The sequence below is a fragment of the Bombus pyrosoma genome, linkage group LG2, assembly GCF_014825855.1.
Source record: "Bombus pyrosoma isolate SC7728 linkage group LG2, ASM1482585v1, whole genome shotgun sequence".
Taxonomy (NCBI): domain Eukaryota; kingdom Metazoa; phylum Arthropoda; class Insecta; order Hymenoptera; family Apidae; genus Bombus; species Bombus pyrosoma.
Window position 1 is genome coordinate 4,149,436 of NC_057771.1, and position 25,583 is coordinate 4,175,018.

A 25,583-nucleotide genomic window follows, 5' to 3' on the forward strand; every position below is an offset into this window, starting at 1 on the left:
AGTAGTAGTAGTAGTAGTAGTAATAGTAGTAGTAGTAGTAGTAGTAGTAGTAGTAGTAGTAGTAGTAGTGATAATAGGAGTGATGATGGTGATGGTAATGGTAGTAATAGTAGTAGTAATAGGAATAGCAATGGTAGTGGTAATAACAATAAGAATAATGGTAATAATCATAATAAAGACAATAATAAAAATATTAATCACATAATCATAATAGTGATAGTAATGATAACGACAGAAGTAATATCAGGATGAATAATAATAAAAATAAAAATAATAACAATAATAATAATAGTAGTAGTAATAATAGCAATAATAATATAATGTAATATAATATAATATGAAAATGTTTACAGGGTAGATACAACTTTTTCTTCATCTTGTATGGAGGCTTGTTAATTTTCATCTTAATAAATTGGTTTTTCTTAATTCAGTTTGTTTTCTGTATTCATTCCTTACATTTTTTATGTCGGTTAGCGTGTGCAATCATCAAACAAGAAACTGAAATGATGGATGTGTACTCATCATTTCTTCTCGTCTATAGACGTACGCACTTTGCATAACAGGCATACATCAGTCGTGTATTATAGTATATTTTCTGAACACAATGTTTTTACACATGACGTTAGGAAACTTATGGTATTTTAATCCAGTCACAATGTGTTTCAAAGAATTTGTTTTAAGATTTACATAAATATAATATATGGTTTTCAAATCATTTAAGCAATTTAATAATTTGAGTGAAGAAAGCGTAAAGTGAATTTTTTAATAAATACTCTGATGTTGTTTTAATTTTTCTTAGACAGAAGCTAATAAAATAACACGTTTTTTCAAAATATGAAGATATTCTTTATCCCATTATGAAGCAATAAAAAATATACAAAAGATTTTTAGTGATATATCGATAGCAAATTAATTAAATTTTATTCAATTAAAATTATTTGAAACACGAATCGTGATTGGTTCTTATACTATTTAAATGTATACAACTCTGTTGTTTGCTAATTGGCATAAATACTCTACATTTTGCGACAATTGTTGAGTGGACAAATTTTTTCGGGGTACAAAAACTATAAGAAACATATACGTTACAAATGGAAAAATATGAAAATATTTTGAAACGTATTCTCTGTGTAAAAAGTTTTTATATGAAAAATTAATTGGCGCGTTTGAAATCAATCTATTGTTGTATAATATATGAATTCCACTTTCTAACGAAAATTTGTCAATTTCATTTATTATTCGACATATACTTCTTTTGTTTCACCAATTTTTTTCTTTTTCGAATAATCGACCACCACTCTTCCGAGTATTTTTTAAAGATCTCCATAGTAATTAGTGAAATTGCACACATTTAAAACATTTCCCCTTCTTTTTCATTGTAAATATTGAACGAATTTAAATTTCAATTTTATGTAACGATCATCGCCTTTTTTACAAGCGGCAACTCTACTAAATTTACTAGTAAGTGATAGGATACAATCAATCACTTTATCTTTTATCTAATCAAAGTAATGGTAATCGTTTTCGTAAAAATTAATAATTGTCAGATGAGAAAATGCTTCGATGATACGTTGGAAAAAACTGCATTGTGCTCAAAAGTCAACCTCTTCTAAATCTTTCCTCGTTTCCTTTTAACGAAAAAAGGACTTAGAAGACGACATTTTCCTATAATACAGTTTTTTATGCTACAATTTTATCAAAAGTGAACTTTCTTCGTACCAAAATACATAAGTAAAAAAAAAGAGAGAAAAGAAGAGAAGAAGGAGCAGGAATTCTAGTTCTTTGGAGGACTAATGAGCACAATACATAATAACGTGAATTCGGAAGAGGGCATGTGTGGAATCATCACACATTTTGTCTACGTTTATAGAGCGTACTGATTTTTGCCGTTCAACAAGATTATCGAAATGTCAGAAATTGTCATGAAAAATCTTGACTAAATCTGACAAACAATGTTTTCTGTTTGAAAAATCATTCTCTCTCTTTCTCTTTCTCTCTCTCTCTCTTTCTCATACACATACACGCGCACGCACGACGCACGCACACACATACGCACACACACACATGCATGCGCGCGCGCATATGCACGCACACACACACATTTTCGTTTTTTCTCGCTTTCCCTCTTCCATACTCTTTTTGTAAAGTTATTGAGAGATATCGTCACGGCAAAATGTTCCTCGTTAACATAGAAATTTAAGAATAACTTCATGGTTGTTAGTAATTATAATTTTAGATCGAATTTACACCATTGCGTTTATCATTTCTCATTTATTCCACTTAAAACAGAAATTCGTTATACCTTTTAAAGTTAACATAACATAAGCAATGATCGTCATACATTAGGGCGAAGTAAAAATACTAATATAAATTTTTTAGTACTTGATGGTAGAAATCTATGAATTCGAACGAATGTCGTTTCGCGAGTCATTAACGTCTATCGGCAAATCTTCACAATGCAAATATTTAAAAAATGCAGGATTCTAAGCAGCCTATCTAAACAAGCAATTCTCGAAAATTCAAACATTTCATTCTCTTTCATAAATTCATATAATAGAAAATAAGGCAACTAATGTAACTTTGAAATTCTCTTGGCGTGTACAGAAAAAATTTCCTCGAGAAAACGATGCATATTTTAAGTTAAGCTCCTTTCATGTAAATTATAATATTATGAATGAAAAATATTCAAAATCGGTGTTATTAAAAACAAAATATTAAAAACCTGACCAAACAATGTTAAAATTATATAATCACATGCTTCGAATAAGCCGATAAGAAGCTGACATACTGCATACAATAAAATATTAAAGTATCATTCGAATGTATATTTCGTTTCTGTAAAATAATACAAAACGGTCAATAAAATATCGTAAAATAATTTTAAAAATCAACCTGTTTAATGTATATGCCACAACAAAGAATAGAAACATGCAAAATATCTCAAGAATTATTTGTTGCAGTATATGTTATTAATAAGTATCGAAAATTTACATCGTTCGTCGTGTCTTGTTTTTATATTATCTTATCGTTATTGACACAATTTGTTTGTATTTAATATTTCGCATTCTGGCATCGAAATTTACGTTCCTAGTTCTCGGTACTCTATAACCAAATATGAAAAAATAAGAGAAATTCATTAGAAGGACCATATCGATCGATACAATTATCAGAACTTGAAAAGAAATGTGCAAGTGCCAGAAAACGATTATAAACTTATGCTGAAGGTATATTAATATAATATAAATAACGTTACTATTACCAAAGTGAAACGGCAAAAATCAATTACGACTGCCATTGGAAACATATGTATATGAGTACGCGCGTATCGTTTATTATAAAGTATCTAGGTTTTTGTATGATTATATCGATCTTGATCTTATGTGTATACTGCCTTTTAACTTTCTTATTACTGTCTTCTGTATAAATATGTATTGTTGTTAAATCATGCAAACCTCGTTTGTTTAAAGTCCTTCGTCGGTAACAAACTGACGTTTGCAACGTCCTCTTTTCTATTCATCAAAGTAAATAAAAGAGTCGAGTTTACAATGTCAGTGTTCTCCTCTTTCACACTTAAAAGCTAAATCCTAAAGCTGCACTCTTATCATTTATCTATGTATATTGTACAAATAACTAGCATTTGACGCGACTGTTTGCTAGCAATTACTTGCTAAACCGTTTATATTCGTGACATTGTGTATAAAACTCTATTGGAGTATATGCTTACACTGGTAATTCTTATTTTTCCTTCTGTTTAATGCATTTTTAATAATAGTAATTATCACTTTTTCGCTCTCTAGGCCACACAGTTTGGGTGCCAAAATTTATTAACGACGTTTGCACGCGACTAAAGCATTTGGAGTGTTTGCAGAATCGGGCAGGACCCGAGAGGCCAGCTGGGTTCATCCTCACTAGACCATGTTTGTCTGTCCGTGCTCATAAGCAAAGTATCATAAGCTTCTGTGCCGGACGCGGTATATCCGTGCCCAATGTAAGACCAGTCGGCTTCTTAAGATAGACAAATAAAAAAAAAAAAACTAAGAAGAGAAAGACAAAATGGAAAAAGGAAGTTTCCCTCATGTTTTCCTTTGCATTTCTTCGTATTTCTATTTTTCAACTGAATATTTCTCATTCTTGTACTTTCCCCCTCCCATCTTTTTGTTTTTAAAGAAGCCATTCATATATTTTTAAAATCTCTTTTTCTCATAAACGAACGAAGAATTTCTCGTATGATGAATTGCTTTGTTAACCTGTCTTTTATGTTTCGTTTTTGTTTTAGGCTGTTAGTTTGAAGCAATGTACTCTTACTAATGTATTCTTATTTTTCAACACATTTACACAGCAATACTATATTTGTAGTGCTTTTGTCTCAAATTATTTCTCATAACCAATAAAACGACGAAATGCAAAGCAATGCAACGGGGAAGAACTTCAAATTTCCTACTGCCCGTTCTCATTTCCCTCTTTTTCTTTTCTTTTTTTCATAAACAGTACGATAGGTTTTACGGTATCGTCATGAACTTCGTATATACAGTATATATAATCACCTAATATATATTTTTGACGGTACCGCTAACGCGACGATAGTACGTGTAATTGGCCATCGCCGTAGTTCCTTTTTATTCTGTTTCGTTTCAGTGAATAGCAACTGGACTCTGCTGGACGCATACTCCAACCATAGGACTGTCTTCCCTTTCTGGGTCTCTTTGTTTGCCGGTTGAGACTGTCGACGGTTGTCTGACTATTCCGTGCGTATCAGTCGTTGAATAACCGTAATTGTAAAAGTTCTGCTGCTGAATCATCGGTGAGGTCATCATCGCAGGCAGATGGGGTATACCAGGGAGAATTAGGCTATTATACGATCCAAGAGAGCTTTGTATCAGGGAACTGTCTACAGATTGCATGGACATCGGGCCGGATGCAGACACCCCAGTGGCCGAAGTTGACGGATAGTTTGTTGTAACAACGCGTCGATTCCCCAAATGACGAGGTGATGACTCGCACTCCATTGGCTGATAGCCACCAGGGAGACTTGATACTTGCATCGGATTGCCACTGTTGTTGCTTCCCTGTCCCGACATGGTTACCAGTCCTGGGACATTAAGAAAATACAACCTTAGATAAACAGTTTAATCATTTTCACACTAATGCAAAGATCATCCAATGGATTACTATCTCTTACTATAGAATGTCACTATAAGAAAGTTAAAACAAATAAAAAAGTTTTCAAAATACTACGGGGATACATTCCAGGCATTGAACTTAACGTTTCGTTTTCCTCTCGTATAGTCAACAGCTCTGATTTAGGTTTCATTGATATCTAAATATACCGATACCGATTGATCAATTATCGATATCTATGCAATAACCAACTGTTCATCTTTATTTCGGGTCAATCGAAAACGTAAGAAGTTTAAACATATTTTACCAAAACTATGATTCATGTACATAAAATTAGGAAGACGATTTCTAAGAGTTGCGTCTTTTACGAAATTGTTATCTCATATAATTTCTATTTTATATAAAGTATTCTATAAATACATTTATATTATCTGTTATTTGCTAGCTATATCAGAACAAATCTGACATACTTATGAGGTAAAAATAAACGTATAAAGTGAAAAAATGTAATATGTTTTTTGTGTTTTTAATAACATATTACTATTGTATTAATAATGTTATAACTGCTCTTTTTATTAGATTTTATCATTAGATACTGTTACATTACAAAAGACAATTTTAATAACAAGCCGATAAAAAAGCTTTCTTAATGTTATCACATTAATATTTTATGTAATGTATTTCGATTTATGCTACATAAATGATTAAATAAGTTAGACTAAATTTAAACCAACTAAATATTGTAGTTATTCATTCATCGTAAAGTGCAATTAATTAAAAAAGTATTGTTTACACTACTCTTTAAAATCGTCTTCCTTTGTATTCTATGATTTCTTATTATTTAAAAATATGTATTTTTTAGGGCACTATATGCGTACATAAAATTACAATTAGTTATACATTAACTATATAAACCATTTTAATGAACATTTAGATAGTCGCTTTCAGGTAAGAATGTACAATTCAGAAAGAAGAAATCATACTAAAAAAATGAATGTAAAACGATAAATGTGCAGATTATAAATCAATAAAATGTTTACTGCAACAACGGAATTTAATGTTTCGTACGTTATACGATGAAGATGCACTTCGCATGCTATATGCAAGCAGTTAAAGCATGCATGAAATAAATTACAAGACAATGAAGTAGTTGCTCTACAGAATAAAAACTTAATACAGATATGCAAATTGAATTACTTTTAACAAGAATATGTTCTCTGAAAACGAAAGAATTAATAAAAAAATATATATGCAATAAAATATATGTCATACATAAATCGATGTTATTTGTTATACTTGCATTTCTCATAACTGCGGATATAAACATTACAAAGAACATATTCTTAGAATGCTATTTAATATTTACTGCTTTTAAAATCTAATGTACTTCATAATAATATAATAATTTAAATAATAGAATTTATGATAATAAATATAAAACTTTTAAGAGTATACTGTATCGAAGAACAGAGACACGGGCAATCAATATGAATCCGTATCTCATATTTAAAAAAATCAGAAGTGCAAGTTCTTTTATTCAAGCAAGCAAGGCTTCGTATATTACATCCGAGGTCAGGATATGATTATCAGGGACATTGTTAGTCTTTTAGCTTGTAGGATTGTTTGTTAGACAGAACTTACTTATGTTAGTAAGTAAGATTAGGGTTGGGGCCTAGGACAGGTCGTCGCCGCCCCGCGGATACGACAGTCATCGAGCCACGTACTGTCCCCCCATCATATCTACGGGCAACAACAAGTATCGTTTAGTTTGCGCAGAAAATAAAATATATCAGACAAATATACATTTTATGTTGATATTTACTGATATTATATTATGACTTATATCTCTACTAAAATGTAATTAATAAAACAGTTCTTCTATTTAAACAAATTTTTAATAAATATAAATAATTATACTTTATAAGTGCCAATCTTTTGTTTATTTCATAAATAATTTTTATTTATTATGAAATATGTAACTATATAAGCAAATGTCTTATTTTCTGCACAAATTAAAGCCTGCCTAAATCTTCAATACAATGCCGCAGTTCCTTAAAAAGTTCAACACAAGAGAGTCACTGTATTGCTCTAATTCATTAACTTTTAGATATGTATAATATTTCTAAATTATCGCAGAAGCTTCAACTCGATTGGATGTTAAATTATAAACACTGAATTAAAAAACACGTTTATATGTATATTACTTCAATTACATTTTATATAGATTTATAGATTTTATATATTTATATAAAGAAGTACATTTTAGCTGTATAAGACAAAAGTTGCTATACATTATCTGAGAAGCAAGTGGAAACAATCAGACAAATTTTCAATCATAAGATTATACAAATTTTTTTATAAGTTAAAATAATTAAATAACAAAGTTATAAATTTAACGTATAGCGAGAATGTCAACTGTATATTTACTGAAACTGTGTACTTTTTAAGCGATACATAGTCTCTTCGCAACGATTATTTGCGTAATCCGTGTAATTATTATACATTTTATATTGTAAACAGCACGTGCGTCTTTTAAATAAACAGAAATTTATTACTAGATTTAGATTTATTCTAATTATAGAAATATCAAATGTAACTTTATTTAAAATTGATGTAAAAAATTTAAATCATCCACCTAAAATTTTTTATTTATATATTATCACATGATTTATTTTACCAAAATTTAGTTCATTTTATTTACCAGTGTAGTTTATCTAATTTTATTTTATTTATCAGTGTAGGACAACTTAACGAGTGAAGATGATTAAAAATCTTACTGAAAGTAGAATAACTGTATTATATACAAACTGCGTAAACTATGATTTAAAACCAATGGTAATAGGTAAAAAAAATACCAGATTTAAAGGAAAACATCTTTATCCTTCACGCGTGTAAAACGACCCAGTAAGCAAAAAATGCTGCTTTATGCATTATGAAGTTTTAGTAACTTACCATGATCTTGGCTCATCGATACCACTGCCGGGCTCGTGTTAGCACTGTTGGCAGCAGCAATATTTGTGTTGGTCCCCTCGTCGGCTGTACGCTTAAAGAAATTGTGCTGAAGTGCATAATACGGTGTCACTCTTGTTTTCGGATCAAAGTCTAACATTCGCAGGATCAAGTCTTTGAATTTGAGGTAATCGGAAACTGAATGACCAGGTTCACCTATCCTTCTACCACCAGGGCCTCCATTTTCGACACCTAAGATATCATGTAAGCGTCTTGTACCAGGAGGTTTGTACTTTTTACCATCCTTTGACTTTTTCAGCACATACGAGCCATCCGTGGGGACTTTGTCAAAGTATTTCCGCGCTTTATGCGCTTGGTCCAATATATGTTTCGGTGGCATTCCTAGTACTTCTACGATTTTATTCATCTGATCGACCTGTGAAACAGAAAAATTAATAATAAATAAAAAATACTTATTTTTCAATAAGAATTACGTACATTATAATGTTGCAATGAAAAACAATTATATATTATAGATTAGATGATTATATATTAAATATACTATAATACATGAAATAAATTAATACTAAAATACTCTGCAATCAAATTACATCATAGGTGAGAATTCAAGTATAAGTTAATAATTGTTACCTCATTGGCCCCACTGAACAGAGGTTCTCCTGTATGCATTTCAACTAAAATACATCCTAGACTCCACATGTCTATCGCAAGGTCATAAGGTATTCCTAATAAGACTTCAGGAGACCGGTAAAACCTGGATTGAATATACTGGTATATCTGCGAGTAATATCAACAACAATTAGTTTCTGGATATTATCAAATTATGATATGCCGTCAGATATTCACCCTTTGTCCAAGTTGACATGAACTACCAAAATCCACTATTTTTATCGCACTTCGTTTGGGATTGCACAAAAGTATGTTTTCGGGTTTCAGATCACAGTGAATGATGTTCAATTCCGGTGTAGACAGGAACAAAAGGGCAGTACACAGTTGCTGTGCAAACTTCCTTGTTAAGTTCAACGACACTCCTCGAAAATTCGTATTTCTAAGTAGATCATATAGATTATACGATAACAGTTCAAATACCAGACATAAATGATTTCGCCACATAAAATGCCTTTTTAGTTTAACTGTAATTAAAAAATTTGAATTATGAAGTAATTATAAATAATTTGATTTAAGTAGTACGTATATATATATATATCTAATTATAAGATACAATAACCAACCTATATAATATTTGTTGTCGGTATCCGCCCTGTTCATCATTTCTAATAGCCTCACTTCGATTTGCGCTTGATTTAGAAAAGGTTTTTTGTTCTTGATAATTTTTATTGCCACTTGCGTTTGTTCTTCATGATCAAACGCTTTTACTACTTGGCCAAAACTGCCTTTACCTATAAAATGCAAATATTTCATGTCATAAAAATTATATTTATCGTACTTTAACACTCATATAAAGATATATATTAAAGATTGTATTTAACTGTTTAATTTAACTAAATATTTAAATTTTTGATATTCATATAGAGTATTGCTAAAGGAAACAGTCTTCTTAAAAGATGTACATAGTTAAGGTAAAATAGAGAAAAAAATATGTCTCAGAAATATTTAAAATACTCATATTTAAGAAGATAAACATTAAAGAAATTATTAGAAGCATTAATATTTATAATGTAATAAAACAATAAGTTTATCCAAATAAATTCTAAAATTAGCTGTAGGATTGTATTATAATTACAAATAATATTGCTGAAAATAGCACATATATTAAGAATAAGTCAATGATTTTTGTAAATTTAAGTTGCATAAAAGAATACGCTTATATATAACCATATTGAGAATTTTCTACATTTATCTATTAGCTATAGGTATTTAGCATTATGAGAATATCTTTTACATTGTTTTCCCTCTTCTCCCATTTTACTTAAGAAGGTTACTTTTCTCAGAGATACTTTGTATATTATTTTTCATACAACACTCTTTTGTAATTTTTTCAATCCCGTTGTTATATAATATTAATAACGGATTCCTCGTTATAAATGACTCATATTCAATGGAATAGAACATATCCGAGCATCTTTATAGTCTAGAGCATTATTACCTATTAGCGAATCGATCTCATAACGATCGAGGAACTTTTCCCCATTCTTGATAATATAATCATGATTATCGTCATCCCAACCATCGTTGTACAATTTTCTTTCTTTTTTATGGGAACCATCTTCTCCTTGCATCTGTTGCGCCCTTCTCTTTTTCTTAGCATAATAAACCTATGAAAAAACGAACAAATTAATGAAGCAGAAAATTATATACTACAGGTTATAAAATATTATATTAGACAATATAAACTATTAAAATTTTTTTTAAATATTAGACGGATATCTTATTTTATAATAATTTGATTATTAAACAGAGTCAGAATTCAAATAAAAATTATTAGTTTTCAAATAAATGCAAGTATTATAACATATTTTATGCACAACGTATTTTTATTTCATTTTCAAACGATTTTGTTGGTTTTTCCATCCTTTCTCATGCATAGATTAGTTAGTATTCAATTTTTTCTAATGGTAGAATGGATTAAGTAAAAAATAAAATGAAAAAAATATAGCACAAAGAAAACGTGGAGTTAGTCAAATCCAAGTAAAGATAAAATAAGGATAAAGAAATTGAAAGACAACTTGCAAATGACAAGATATAATTAAGGATGACAAAATTATTCTATAAGAGAGATAAGTCCAAGATAAAAATTAATGAAGACTTATTGTATGAATATTATTATAAAAAGAATTTAAAAATTTGAAGAAGCACAGAACACTGATTTAATTCTTCTGCACTTTTTATTCATTAATGCATTTGACAGATTTTGTTTATCAATATTTTATATCACAATAGTATTTTTAATGATAAAGAGAGAAACAAAGAAATAAAAATAAGCTGTACAAAATAAAGATAAAATATTAGTAGTTGAGTTAAATGTAAGTTTTGTCAAGAAAATAAATATATATGTTTAGTATCAAAGAAAAGTAGAAGTATAAAACACTATAATAATATTGTATTGCACATGATATTATTATATTATTACGTTATGCTATCATATTATTGTAAGTTATCAATCAATAGATTAATTGGGTAATTATTATAATATAATAATCAATAAATTATTGATAGAATGAAAAATTTCCGATGAACTTGATTGAAGACATAGAAGAATAAAGAAAGAGAGAAATAGAATCTTGGACTGTCTTTAGAAGAATGTAGGATATTTTCGTATCTTTTTTTGCAATGCTATAGAAAATATTTGACAATTTTGAAGACACTATAATTTTTATTATAAGAGATACATGTAAATCGCAAGTTCATCTGTTATTATTTGTTTTCCATCCAAAATTAAATGATCTTTTGCTCATAACATTTTCATTATTCTACTTAGTGATGTACGATCTTGTTTATATTAATAAAAATTATACAAAAATATTTATATTAATAAAAATATAAATTAAAACTGCTTTAGGTTCTAGATGTTTACAAACCATTTGCTATTATTTATTTTATAAAAGAAAAAAACAATAAAAAGTATTACTATAGGTTACCAACGAAGTCATAAATTATGTCTTTATGTTTAACAAAAGAATGGACAGCTAGGAGAGAAAAGAAGGTGAATAAATAAGTATGTAGGTGAGTAAGAATGTAGTTAAAGAAGTTACATGCGTAAATGAGACAAAGCAGAGGAAGAGGTGGGTTTACTGTGAAAGACGTGGAGGAAGATGGATAAGAAAGGAAGGGATACGATAAAGATAACCAATTAATTTGCACATAATATTAAAGGCAAATATATTTGAATATTGATTATTTGTGCTCTAAACACAACGAGTAAATGTAATGTAAATGAACGACTATTGAACAGAGGTTAGTAACAATTATTTATTATAAAAATCATTTATCGACATAATTTCTATCCATTACTGAATTTTTTACTATTATTATTGAAAATCGAAACAAAGGAAACATAATACGTATTTTAATTGCCCACTTGTAAATTTTGTATTCTCAGCCTTTTACCTTTTTACTACTTTAACTACGTCAATAATTATTTAATAGTAATATTCAATAATGTTTAATTATTGAAAAAATCAGTAACATGTTATGTTTGATGTGACAGATTTTCAAACTATTCTTGTGTGAATCGAAGTCAAGATCCAAGGATAATATAATTTTATAATTTTATCAAAAGAATGACAGTAAACAGACTTGAACAGAAAAAAAGCATAATTGAAAAACGATAAATGATTTGTCAAATGAAAAGTATCTTTTACCTCGTTGATGTGCTTGTAAGTTTTGATGAGATCTACACTGAGTTTCCTAAGAGGTGCCGTAGCTGGATCACGAAACCTATGGGGTATCCTAGCTTGCATAGCGTGTATATCCGCGGGGGTTTCTTGCGGAACCCCACCAGTACCGCCACCGGTACCGGCACCCCCACATACTGTAGGAGGTAATGGCTCCTCAGCTACTAGACGACCGTAAAGGGGCGCGCCGCCGCCTCCACCACCGCCACCGCCTGCACCCGCCCTTCCGCTTACTGAAAATTAAACATTACCAAATTAATACTAATTATTAATATATTTATCGTCAGTGATTAGTTTATTTATTACTTTTAAAGGCTATCAATCGACATAGCTATATAACTTGCCTTAATGTTTTTATTACAGTAATTGACAGGAAATAAATATTAAAGTATTTAATTTCTTAATTACTGAATAATTTTGCGAGTCATTTCTTGAATGATGAATACTAATTCCTCTAGTTATAAATTGAAACTATCTAAATGAGGGATTGGAATCTGATCGTCGACGATCATAATTTAGAATTAAAATGTAAACAGATCAAGCTGTATTTACGTTACAATAAGATTAATTTCTCATGATTGTATCTATTCCCTTCTTTTAAGGCCTAAGATATAAATTATCAATTTTAAAATCTTTTTTTGATATTAAAATTGTTGATATTTAATTAGAATTTGATACTAAAGACGAAAGTTCACTTAAAAGTAGTTTGGTCACGGTATACACAGCTCGTATGTACAATGTTACAGTACATGTGATTGAGAATCCACGCAACGAGGTCACGAAGACTGACATAGGTCGTGCGATAACTAGCACGCATTCCGCTTCATTCATGTTTCTTGATATAGACTGACTTTCACCCATATACAACCATTCTCTAAAACTGCCCCCAGAGAGTATTCGTAAATGTACACCACCTAGTCTCAAGTAGCTACTACCAGTCACAATCTTTGTTGAATAAATGAGATATTTTGTCATAACTGTCATGTAAGAATTGCATTTTATATTATATGACAATTTTCTGAGATCATTTTATAAACAAGTAATAGTATAAGGGATGAAGAAAAATATTTTTATGATTACAAACCATTAGATGAAAGAAAAAAAGTAATTTGTTACAATTTATTTGTTATTAAAAGATGTATGTAATTTGCGAAACAAGATAAAGTGCATCAATGCATCGTACAACATTGGCAGAAACTATCAAAAATGTAATTAACAGAACTATTGCTAATGAAAATTACATTAAATATAATACGTAGCCTTAGTATAAAACATACTAATAATTGCAGTGTTACGAAATGTTCAAACTATTTCTTCCATTCTTGACCTTACATAACTTTGAAGGTCATAATAGATCATATATTTAATTGAATCCGAGTTAATACCACATGTTATTAACTTAAATAAAAATAAAATAATAATTTAATCAAAAAAGTTTGTGAAAATATACGTTTTCCATTTTTACATAAAATTATTGATCAATTGTTTACAAATTAATAGCAATAAGTTATATATTATTAAGTAATTGATTTTTTATGGTATCTACTCATAGATGAATTTTTAGTAATATTTAATAGATCAATATAGAACAAATTATAACAGTTTCGAAAAAATAAAACAATTTGAACGATGTCCCTCCGTTTGATTGCTTCAATTGAGCTTACCGGGTGGCTCGAGTATTTATCGTAGCCCCACATGGTGAGAATCTCTGTGTAAGGGTCGAATCGTGTTCTGTTACCGACGACGACAACGACGACGACGACGACGACGACAGCGACAGCGACAGCGACAACGACAACGACAGCGACAACGACAGCTACAACGACAGCGACAACGACAGCGACAACGACAGCGACAGCGACAACGACAACGACAACGACAACGACAACGACAACGACAACGACAACGACAACGACAACGACAACGACAACGACAGCGACAACGACAACGACAACGACAACGACGACAACGACGACAACGACGACAACGACGACACGACGACAACGACGACAACGACGACAACGACGACAACGATGACATGACGACAACGACGACGTAACGCAACTGCTTGTTTGGTACGAGTGTTAAGGGAGCACGTGCTACCTTTAACCCGATTTAATCGTAATCTTTTGATCTTAATATTTAATGCTTCCAAAATATTAAATGTGTTATTGTGATAAAGGTAACTTATTGTTTCGCTAATTTATTTCTTCGAACGTGCTCAAATATAAAAATTGTACGTTCGAAGTACATTATGTATATCATTTCGAATTTCTCGATTGATAATTGTGAGAGATAATGTGAGAAGATAAAAAAACATAATTCAAAGAACTTACTTTACTTTCTTTCCTTAATAAAATTCTCCCATACGTTCAATTTTATTTAAATTATTCATCTTAATGTTTGTATAAGTTTATATTACATTAATTTATAAATGACCTAGTAAATGAGCAAATGCAAACTTTGATCTATCATATCTAAAATCACTAGCGCAGTTTTAATGTACGTACAAACTATTCGGTATTACGTACACACTATTATATTTCACGCTAATATTGAAACAGCATAAGTAAATATGCTTATTGGACGTGTACTCAGCCAACATATTTTCATGAACATAATACATATGTATATCTTTTTATTGAGTAACTGCTTTAGAGTAGGCGATAACCCTCTTATAAAAACTGAAGTATGCATCACAGGTGAAATATAAGCATCGCCAAGTTCGAAAGAAGTTTTAACATAGATGTAAGATGTAAAAGGTATGGTCGATTATAAAATAAGATATAAGAAATCATAATCGGCCATTGACGTCTGACAAACGACCATCTCTTTCGAATAGGTTGAACAAAATGTTGATAACTTTTGCGCAATTTTTCTATGACATTATTAACTTTATAACACTATCATTTGTTCATAAAGAGTTGAGACGTAATCAAATTAATAATAGCTACTATACAAAAAAAGGACTGATTCAATGCGATTAATTTTCAATTGGATCGTAAATTATCTATATTAGTTTGGATTCAGTTACTTTATTTAAAAGTACATTATTTTAATCTATATGCTATGTTTTGCATGATAAAAATCATAAATAACATTTATTACATAAGACAGAATATAAATTAAAATCAAATGTCTTAAAATTAACCCAAATCTATCCCAAACCTTTATTGTCATCTATGATTCAACGATGCCAGATGAAAGTTAAGAAATGAAAGTATATGTATTCCGTTAAAAACTATAATGAAAACGCCCTTCTTTTTATTACAGTGATTTAATAATTCAAAAATTTGAATTATTAGGTTATGAATTATATAAAAAATCTGAGTATACTAAGCAGATAAAAATTAAATTTAAGAAAGCAAACAAAGATAACTACTATTCTTTGAACAATAGTGATTTTAATGATATTAGTGATTTAGATACATTTAAATGTATTTAGGGAATTAAATAATACAAAGAATAGCATAAATAGTATACACGTTACGATATTTATCAAACACTGTAATTCGAAGATTTAATTTCTCTTCGTTTTATATCCATAGAAACGAAGTTTTTATAATATTTAGAAAAGAAGAAATAAGAGTGTGCACATGAAATTGTAAATGAGATGCAAAATGTTATGATCTCCATAAACCGAGCGAATATTTTAAAAGTTAATTTATTTTGCGAACTTTAAATGTTTCCAACGTAAATAATAATATTTAAATAATATTAATGTAGCATAATTGATACATTACGAATACAATTATTAAATTGTATTGCACAATATTATATATATATATATATATATGTATGTATATACATGGGGCAACACAGTAGTTATAAATTCTGCTGTACTGTTATCGTAAAAAACAAATAAGTTTCCTGTATTAAAATATATTGCGGAAACGGTACCGCTGCACAGATAATTGCATCGTTAGCGCACCGTTTCACTATAAGCATTCTTCAATGAGAGACATGTTTGTGTAAGACTATAAGGCTTTTTATAAATGGATGAATTTCTTATTACGTAAAATGCAGGTAAATGATCTTGTTGGAGATTAATTTCCTTAAAAATGAGAGCGGAATATCTATATTTAAAATTGTGCTTTCATTAAAAGATATTTCATATATCGCAATTAATATTCTTATTCTTATAATTAACTCTTTCTATAGAATACTAAAACTTTTTGTGATCAAGTAAGTATTTTGATTTCCCCTTAACTTTGAAGTTCTCTTTAACTCTTTCTTTTATGATTTTTTGTGCACATATACATCAGTGATCACTGCGTCACATATATGTGTGCATCAATATACACTGTTTTCCCTGTTAACAGTACAGTTGTATTGAAAGTTGTCTGAAGCAAAAAATTGAAATATTATAAGCAATTTACATTCGATAATCAAGTCTTGCTATTTTGAATTAAAATCAGAGTTTAAATCGATCTTTAATATAGAAATGTAACCTTTTGTCTTTGCTCAATCTGAATGATAATTGATATCACGAGTGTCACTCGATATTATAAAGCAAAAAAGTGAAATCGTTTTTTGTGTGTTATCCACTTCTCAACTATAATAAAATAATGAATAAACAAATGTAACGAGGTTCACAATTTAAGATAACAGCTAAAAATGGAAAAAATCTATTTTGTATGTCTGAAGTTTGAAAGATGAGATAGTTTTGCAATTGTTAAAATAGAAGTTATAAAATCTAGATTTTAATCTCTACACACCATATATATTTTTAAAATATGCAACCTGTTTTGCTGTCCAGATATATGTATGTCTACGCGTGTTTTGTCTGATACACACACTTCTACAAAACTATACAGATCGTAGAAAAGTACATTTACCGACTAAATACAAACTGCGAAAGTAAAATACTTCCACCACCACTGAATGTCATTTTACTTTTCTCTCTTCTAGAACACTGCGTTTGTATTTTGACAACGTATCGGCATCAAGATTGTCACGCCTAAAATAAGCATAAAATGACAAAAAGAAAGAGATACGTGAAGGTGGGCGAAATGTTTTCCAGAATGCAGAAATATATACAAGCGAAAGAGAATAGTACAGATAAAAGGAAGAAAAGAAATAGAAATATATCGAACCTGTTAGGAACAAAATAAAAAATCAATTTTTGCACAGCTCCTCCGAGAGATTACAATAAAAACAATGCGTATACCTGTGAAAACATAAAGGTTAGTAAAAGATAAACAAAAACGATAAAAGGAACAGATTGAAATGAAATAAAAATGAGAAACGAAAAGAGGAGAAAGAAAAAAGTAGTTTTGGATAATCGTTTGGCAAGGAACGACGGAAAAGAATAACGCGGAGAGCGAGGCGACGCAGGATCTCTGTCCTGTAGGATGACAGCGCACGGAAAGAGCTCGACCGGAGGAAGGAGATGGGAGAGTAGAGAAAACAGAAGAGAGGATAAGGGCAGCCAGCATAGCAACAGAAAGACAGCTTCAAAACGAACAGTTGAGCGCTTCTGGTGCTGTTGCCGATGGTGTTGCTCGCTCTTGCTGTTACCGTTACTGACTACGGAGCTCTGCCTGTACGATCTGCATGGAAAGAGAAAAGGAATGGGAGAGGGAAACGAGAAAGTTGGGGCGCGCGCGCGCGTCCACGAGCGCAGGCTGCCGCGTGTATATGTGAATGAGATAGGGGGTGAGCACGATAGCAAAAGAGGAGAGTCGCGTATTGATCGTGTCGCACGGGGGTGGAGTAACCGCCGACCGACTGGCTGGTCTGTCTTCTATACCGGCGCGTGTTGCGTCCAAAGAATGAGACGGAAAATGTGAAAAGAGAGAGAGTAGCCCTTCGAGAACAGGGCCTCCGTCTGTATATCAACACCATAGGCTATAATAGAAAGTATTGAGGACGACCGAGAGAAAGACAGTGCGTCGCCTTGAAATCAGGTGACCGCGACTTCTATCAGTTATTCATTTTACTTCTCCTTTTGATGCTGGTTTTTTACCTTGTATTTCCATACGAACAAATGAGAGAGTATATTACGCATCGATTGCTATCAAATCCCCCCACCCCCTTCTTTCACGAATCAACAATGGATACACGAGCGGAACCAGTTAATTGGATAATCAAGTTCGATATTTCTTGACTTAACTGGAAGAAAAACAATGTGAAATGATACGTTGGTATCGTTCATCCAAACTTATTTACGTCTGCTACCTGTCGCTCGCAGGCTTCAGTACTTCTGTGCTTTATGTATTTACGAGGTTGCATATAATCATATCCTTATAGTTCTGTTTAAGTTATATAGTGTATATATTTGCGACACATTCGAGAACTTTAATATTAAAGGTCTTATTTGAATATGTATGATATTTCAAATTTCCTAATACATTCCAATATTTCGAATTTATGTATCTATATTTTATCATTTAATTTTCGATGCAAAAACAGATATGTGATACTGTTAAATTTAATTATTACACATACACATTATTAACTCAATATATATCATCCATATAATCATTTATTTTAAAAAACGCGTAACACATTAAGATTTAACGAGAATTACGCTTTATCTAGTATATGTTTTAAATATAGCTAATAAATATATAAATTTAATATATATTTCTGATCTTATCTCCTTTCTTCACTTTATTATGTTCTCTTATTCATGTCTACGTATATAATATTCATCATAAATCTTCTGACTTATATAATATTTTTACACAGATATTTTCCTATGTTACAGAATGGTACTATATTTAATATGTAATATCGTTGTGATTACTGGAAACGAAAAGTTATAATGGTAACGTAACACAAAATTAAAGTTCAAATAATGTTAAATGAAAGCAGAAACGGATAACAATAAGTTTTGCATGCAACATATTTGATGATATAGTTAAAGTATCTGTCAATGAATACGTGATTAAGACTCATGCATATAAACTTTTATTAATTACACTAGAGAATAATAATAAAAACTTAAAAAGAAACATTGAAAATGATAATGATAATTTTCTCTTTTATTTAATGAATTAATATGTACTTTATATAAATTCAATCAATTTTTATAGTATTGTCAAAAATATATAAAATCTATATTCAAGGTAAAACCCAATTACTTTATTAAATGAATTTGTTATTACTAATTTCAACTTGATTACTCTTAAATTACATTCCCATGTATTAAATATATTGTTCTTTTAATAAAAATTCTGACAAATTCTGTCCCTCTCAATCGCAATTAGATAAATAAAATGATTGTTAGACGAAGATTATCATTTCAAATGTTTAATGATTATCAATATAACTTATGTTGCAGATACTCAAAATTTATGTTCTATCATATTAATTGTTTGAAAGCGAAAGTAATTCTTAAAAAATAAGTCAATCAATCAATTTTTCAGATGCCATCAGATATCCATATAGGTATCGTACATTGATTATTAGTCTAAAGATTAATTACTACAATGGATTTGCATTAGATCATACAATAAACTAATTCCTATAGATCACATTTAATCATTATTAATTTACATAAATCTTATACTTTGCTCTTTAACAAAATGAGTTTACGCAATTGTACTTTTATATAAAAATAAACACCGATTCTTTACCTTTATGTAACTTAATTATGTACATCGAATTTCAATCAAACCTGACTGGTACTACAAACAAAACGTAATTGATATATGAACAATACACTTCCAGTTATATGTAAATTATTTTCTTGACAAATTTCGAAAATTTTTTAGAGTCAGCTTGCAGCAGCAGTGTCTATTGCATATTGAGAAAGGGCTAGAGCAGCACTTCTCTCTCTTGCTATACTAATTATTAACATGTTTCTTATCATCAAAAAATTATAAGAGATGTGTTATATGTTACCGATTCATATTCTCAGTTACACAGTTTGTTTGTTACAGAATTTGCGGTGGTAGATCAAACAACTCCTAGAATATTTGCAAAATCTATTCACATAAATTACAAATTAAAATTAAATATGATAATAATATCCTCACAATATCGTATAACAAATATCACTACTATTAATTTATAGATTTTTAATTCATATTACATTATAAATCCTCAAAACACGACTTTCTATAACATATATGTACTATCTATATATCTTTCAATTCTTATATTAAAATATCTTACATAATGCGGAAAATATTGCATGAATATAACCATATCTTGATTAGATTCTAGAATATAATTCTAATATACAAAATACAAAATAATATCGTCATTCTTTAATTACGAAGATCACAGAAGAAAGAGAATACATATCGTGATACTTTACGCGTAAAATGTTCTTCAATATTGTTTGTTATCTCCGTAGATATTCTAGTTCTTCGGAAAATTTCTTATACCTCCGAATTTCCATTTAAAAAATAATACGGTTGTTTTTCATTCGACAGGTTCAACTCTTGCCAGTGTCAGTTCTTTAATCAGAAGATATAAAATGAAGTTAAAAGTAGAAGAAAGCGAAAACACAAAGACATGATGCTAGAGGGATAGAGTGCCAAGTCGAAAATATATATCAGTCAGTAGCCAGCCGGACAGTCTAGTCAAAGTCTTTGAATTTTTCGAGAGTCGCCGAGTTCAAAAATGGATCTCACTATACTATTGCCAACGTTTCCTCGCCACTTATAAATTTGACTTTCTCTTTTCTCATTCACAATGTATATATCTGTTGTGAACAGGGTGAAGTTGCTACCTCTAATGCGAATTTTTACAAAAACTAAACGGCACTCGTTTGTCCACGATTTGTTCACATTTATTCAACTAAAATTCTCGTTGGTCCACTCTTCAAAAAAAGTTATCAGTTTTTTTAAATTTCCATTGGATGATAAATCTTTTTTGAGAGATGGATATTCTAGGTAGTCAAACGTGAACAAATCGTGGACAAACGAATGCCATTTGGTTTTTATGAAACTTCGCATTTGGGGGTGCCAACTTCACACTCCTTTTTTTAATATGGCGATAACTTTTTTTTTAAGCATGAACAAACTAAAATTTTGGTTGAACAAATGTGAACAAGTCGTGGGCAAACGAATGTCGTTTTCGTAAAAAGTTTCATTTGAGCAAACTTCAATCAGCTTCTGTTTTGAATATTGTCCATCCTGTCACTTTGTTATACAGATTTTCGTTAAAACAATATTTCATTACAAGCGAAAGAATGAGTCACTAATTTAAAAAGTTTGAAATTTTGTCTTATATGCAAAGTAAACTCAGTGAAAATCATCATTCGGAATATCGATTTAGAACAATATAAGAAAACAAAAACAAAATTTTGGAGTAAAATTTCAATTTATTTAATTAAGGTGAATTTCTATCTACGCATATTACGCCAATACAATTTAAGATCAAACACATTGTATTATTCTTTATGATTTTTCTAAATAAATTGTACAAAATTACAATATATTTTCAATTTAAAATTCTCAGATTACAATAAATATCGAAAATTTTCTTAATCAATTTTATCAAACATATTCATTTCGAAAGACTTCTATGACCATTTATTAACTAAAATTTTACAAAGATTTTGATTTATATATAAATCATAATTATGAATATAAAATTAATTTAAAGTACTATAATAATATTCAATACGAAAAATTTTTTTGAGAAATTCTTACTACTTAAAATAAATTATATTTTCATAAATTGCAAAAATATTATACAGTTACAGGATAAAAAACAGGCCATCTGAATTACTTTTGATAGTAGAAAAATATACATCAGATCTTTGTTCTTACTTGGTTTCGAGGTAGGCATAATTTGATATTAATGGTTTTTTTCATAATAGTAGGTGTAAAAGGAATATTAAGGTCAATGTCACTTTTTTATATAGGATGATATGTTTTTCACATACTTTGTGATATAGCATTTTAGGTAGAAGAACCTGTGTGTTTAAGTAGAATGACCTATAGTTGAAGATCATTAAAGGTTCTTTAAGATCAACTAGAATGGAAAATAAATTGCTTTAAGATACCAATCGAATACTTTCGTGTCTTCATGTGTATCCATGAATGTTATTATCAATATATTAGCTTGAGATATGCTACCGACTAAAGTGCGGGGTTCTGTAGTACACAATTTTCCAAATTGCGTTATACAAAAACGCGAAAAGTAAATATGGTTTATATTTATGATGAATATCATAAAGTTATGAGACAGACAGTGCGTTTGTGTACTGAAATATTTCTCGATCGTGTCAGACCCTTACGTTTTGTCTTTTCAAACGTTATAGAAATTTTTCATGAAACCGAAAGCGTGGATAACAGAAGACGCAACAAATGACTTATGATAGAAGCACTATAAACATTTTAGCAGCTGTAACACGAAATCCACATGTTAGTATAAGATAACTAGAAAGCGAAAATGGAAACATTTTGTAAGATACTTCATTTCAATTTTCACCTTTTCCACATTTCACTTCGCTAACAGTTAAGTAAAAATGATTTTCAAACTCATTTAGAATTATGCGAATAGGGCTTATGAAAACTGCAAGACGATACATATATGACTAAAATTTTGTTTATGGACGAAGCCACATTTACACGGGGAAATTAATCGTCACGACATGCACTATTGGTCAATAGATAATCCACAGTGGCTAAGAGAAGTGGACAGGCAAAGATCTTGGTCTGTATATGTCTGCTAAGAACTTGTTAGTAATTAAATAATTGATCCATATTCTATTGATGGGACGTTAAATAGTCCTAATACGAGTGAACTTTAACAATCTTTTCATCAAAATTATTACAAGGACATACTTATTACAAGAACAAAATCATTTCACTCAACATACGACAATCTAGCAATATAGATATCGTGCTCATTCTGCACGAAATGTTACGGAATTTTTTAACGAACAAATGGCTCGCACGGTCCCTTTTTGACTTAACAGCTTTAGATTTTTATTTGTGAGATTAATTAAGCGAATACAACAAGAATATAGTAACATACCAATAATCAAAGACTACATAAAAGAGCACATAAGATGAGCTTGGTCTGCGATTGATTCAAATGAAATTCGTTATGTGTTATCCGCGTTTTAGAGCATGTATCGATGATCAAGGTTATCACTTTGAACACTTGTACATACTAGCAATGTAAATCGCCGAAGTGTTTGATCAGTGTCTTGAAGTAATTTATTTCCAATCCGACCTGGCCTTGAACGACCTCGAATAACCTTGACTTATAGGTAGTTACATTCATCTTAAAACACTCTATCAAGAGATAAGTAAAAAAAATTTACCATTTCATTTAAAAAAGTGAAGCTGACCTTGATATTCTTTATACTTCCATCTATAAAAAAGCTATTAACATCAGATCATGCTCCCTCAAAACCAAGAAAGTTTGGTCTAATGCATCTTTTTCTACTAGACAGTTATTCAAATCGTCCGTTTTGGATATCCCTACATAAAATCAAATATGAATACAATATTAAATATTTGGTCAAAACAATTTTCAAACCGAAACTTGGACTGTGAATAATAATCTACCCCTTAAACGGTGATAGCGAAAGGGTTCATTTGTTTACTCAATTGGAAGAACTAACACTTTTGCAGATGTACATTATTTTTACATACAGCAGATCTTTGAATAGAGACTGTGAAAGTGATAGTGAAAGTTTGGAATGCTAATAACAACGCCAATAACCTATTGTTGATCAGAATCCTTATTTCGTGTACTATTGTACACATCATTATTACTGTGTATTTATTGCAGGAAAATTTTCTTAAGGGAAGATCAAAATAAATAGAATCTATTGCGAATCTTCTGCTAAACGCAGAGACTATACTATACACGTAATGTATAACACATCTCTTATGATTTTTTGGTAGCAACGGACACATGAATGACTGCTACAACGAATAAAAAGGATTTATTTTGTCTCTTCTTCGATAAACAGAGCTATGACGCTATGTTATGACGAGCTGAATAAATTAATTCGAAATAAACAGACGTCCAATTCAAAATTTTTAAACACAAAATTTCACGTTGTACAAAAGTCAACTGCGCGTAGATTTTAAATATTTCCTACCGTGTAAGGCTATAATCTAACCCTAATGTTCTTGTCTAAAGTATAGATATTTCTCAAATATACATAAATCGTATGTTATTGCCATTGTAAATGATAATTACATATTAGTTAAAATTTTCTTATAGAAATTATTTCAATATAATATTCGACTTTATCATTGTATTTAAGTGCGAACAGTGAAACGTACTCCAAAAAATAAAACGATACACGTCATTTACGATACAATAATCAAGTACACTAGAATGTAAATATATGAATGTATGAATGTTCATGAAAATTTCACCGCATGTTAATTATACTAACTAGAACGTATTTTGTACTTAGCATCCATCATGAATTTAAATAAAAGGAGAGACAAGAGTGCAACTTTAAAAATTTAAATCATCGATTAACATTTCTCATAGACTTGTAACATTTTAAGTATTTGTTATTATTATTATTTATTTCATTTAAAGTTGCATCGACTACTAAGGATAAGTTTTTGTTATCATTTTAAAATCTAATAAATTACAATCTTAGTGAATCTTGTAATAGAATGGCGCTGCTGCGAAGCAACACGTGTTTATACATACAAGAACTACTGACTTCTCAAGTCATGTCCTGTTATAAGATATCAATATTCTACATTTTCATATAACATCTAAACTATCATTGTTATTCAATGTATCGTAATATAGATATAGTATATCAAAAGGAGAAAACATTAATTGTAATAAAATTTTATAATAGTAAATAGACATTCGAAATATCCGTAATTTCTGATAAATGTAAAACAGAAGTAACACAAAAATTCAGTTTACGTAAATTGTATTCGAACTATAGATAAACAAATCAGTGTCCATCAAATTGATATTCCTGAAAGAGATTCACAAATCTAAAGGATGAAAGAATGAAAAAAAGAAGAATATCATAATTTTGGTGTGTATACTTACATTGTTGCTTATGTCTCGATTCCATAAGGATCATTTGTTCGTGTTTGTGCCATGCAGCATCAGTAGTGTCTGTTCCCGCCATACCCCTCGCACCTGCGGAGGGTGGTTGGACACCCCCACGGCCCCCACCGCCTCCGCCCCCGCCGCTTCCATACTCCATACCAGCGGCACCCTTACCCTTCC

The 25,583-nt window shown here is 30.1% G+C and overlaps 1 protein-coding gene across 2 annotated transcripts; it reads right to left on the reverse strand.

Moving 5' to 3' along the window:
- Nucleotides 1–298: 298 nt before the first annotated feature.
- LOC122577808 (serine/threonine-protein kinase minibrain) lies at nucleotides 299–25,575 on the reverse strand. Of its 2 annotated transcripts, XR_006320422.1 has the most exons (9): nucleotides 25,401–25,575; nucleotides 12,411–12,676; nucleotides 10,196–10,364; nucleotides 9,321–9,488; nucleotides 8,935–9,221; nucleotides 8,719–8,865; nucleotides 8,071–8,503; nucleotides 4,545–5,089; nucleotides 299–4,005 (listed from the first exon to the last, which is right to left on the reverse strand). XR_006320422.1 is itself a non-coding variant. In XM_043749408.1 (8 exons), the coding sequence occupies exons 1-8, from the start codon at nucleotides 25,558–25,560 to the stop codon at nucleotides 4,632–4,634; spliced, it is 2,088 nt and encodes a 695-aa protein (XP_043605343.1). In that variant the 5' UTR covers nucleotides 25,561–25,575; the 3' UTR covers nucleotides 299–4,631. The 2 variants fall into 2 exon arrangements, 1 of the variants encoding a protein (XP_043605343.1); XM_043749408.1 differs by having other exon boundaries at nucleotides 299–5,089.
- Between the last annotated feature and the right edge of the window lie 8 nt (nucleotides 25,576–25,583).

Bases quoted from the DNA above. Each gene is read 5' to 3' on its own strand.
- LOC122577808 (XM_043749408.1), bottom strand. From the start codon at position 25,560: ATGGAGTATGGAAGCGGCGGGGGCGGAGGCGGTGGGGGCCGTGGGGGT. The intron at 9,489-10,195 runs GTAATAATGCTC...TGCATTTTATAG, and splicing joins TGAGATCGATTCGCTAATAG to GTAAAGGCAGTTTTGGCCAA. The intron at 8,504-8,718 runs GTAACAATTATT...TCTGTTTCACAG, and splicing joins TGTTCAGTGGGGCCAATGAG to GTCGATCAGATGAATAAAAT.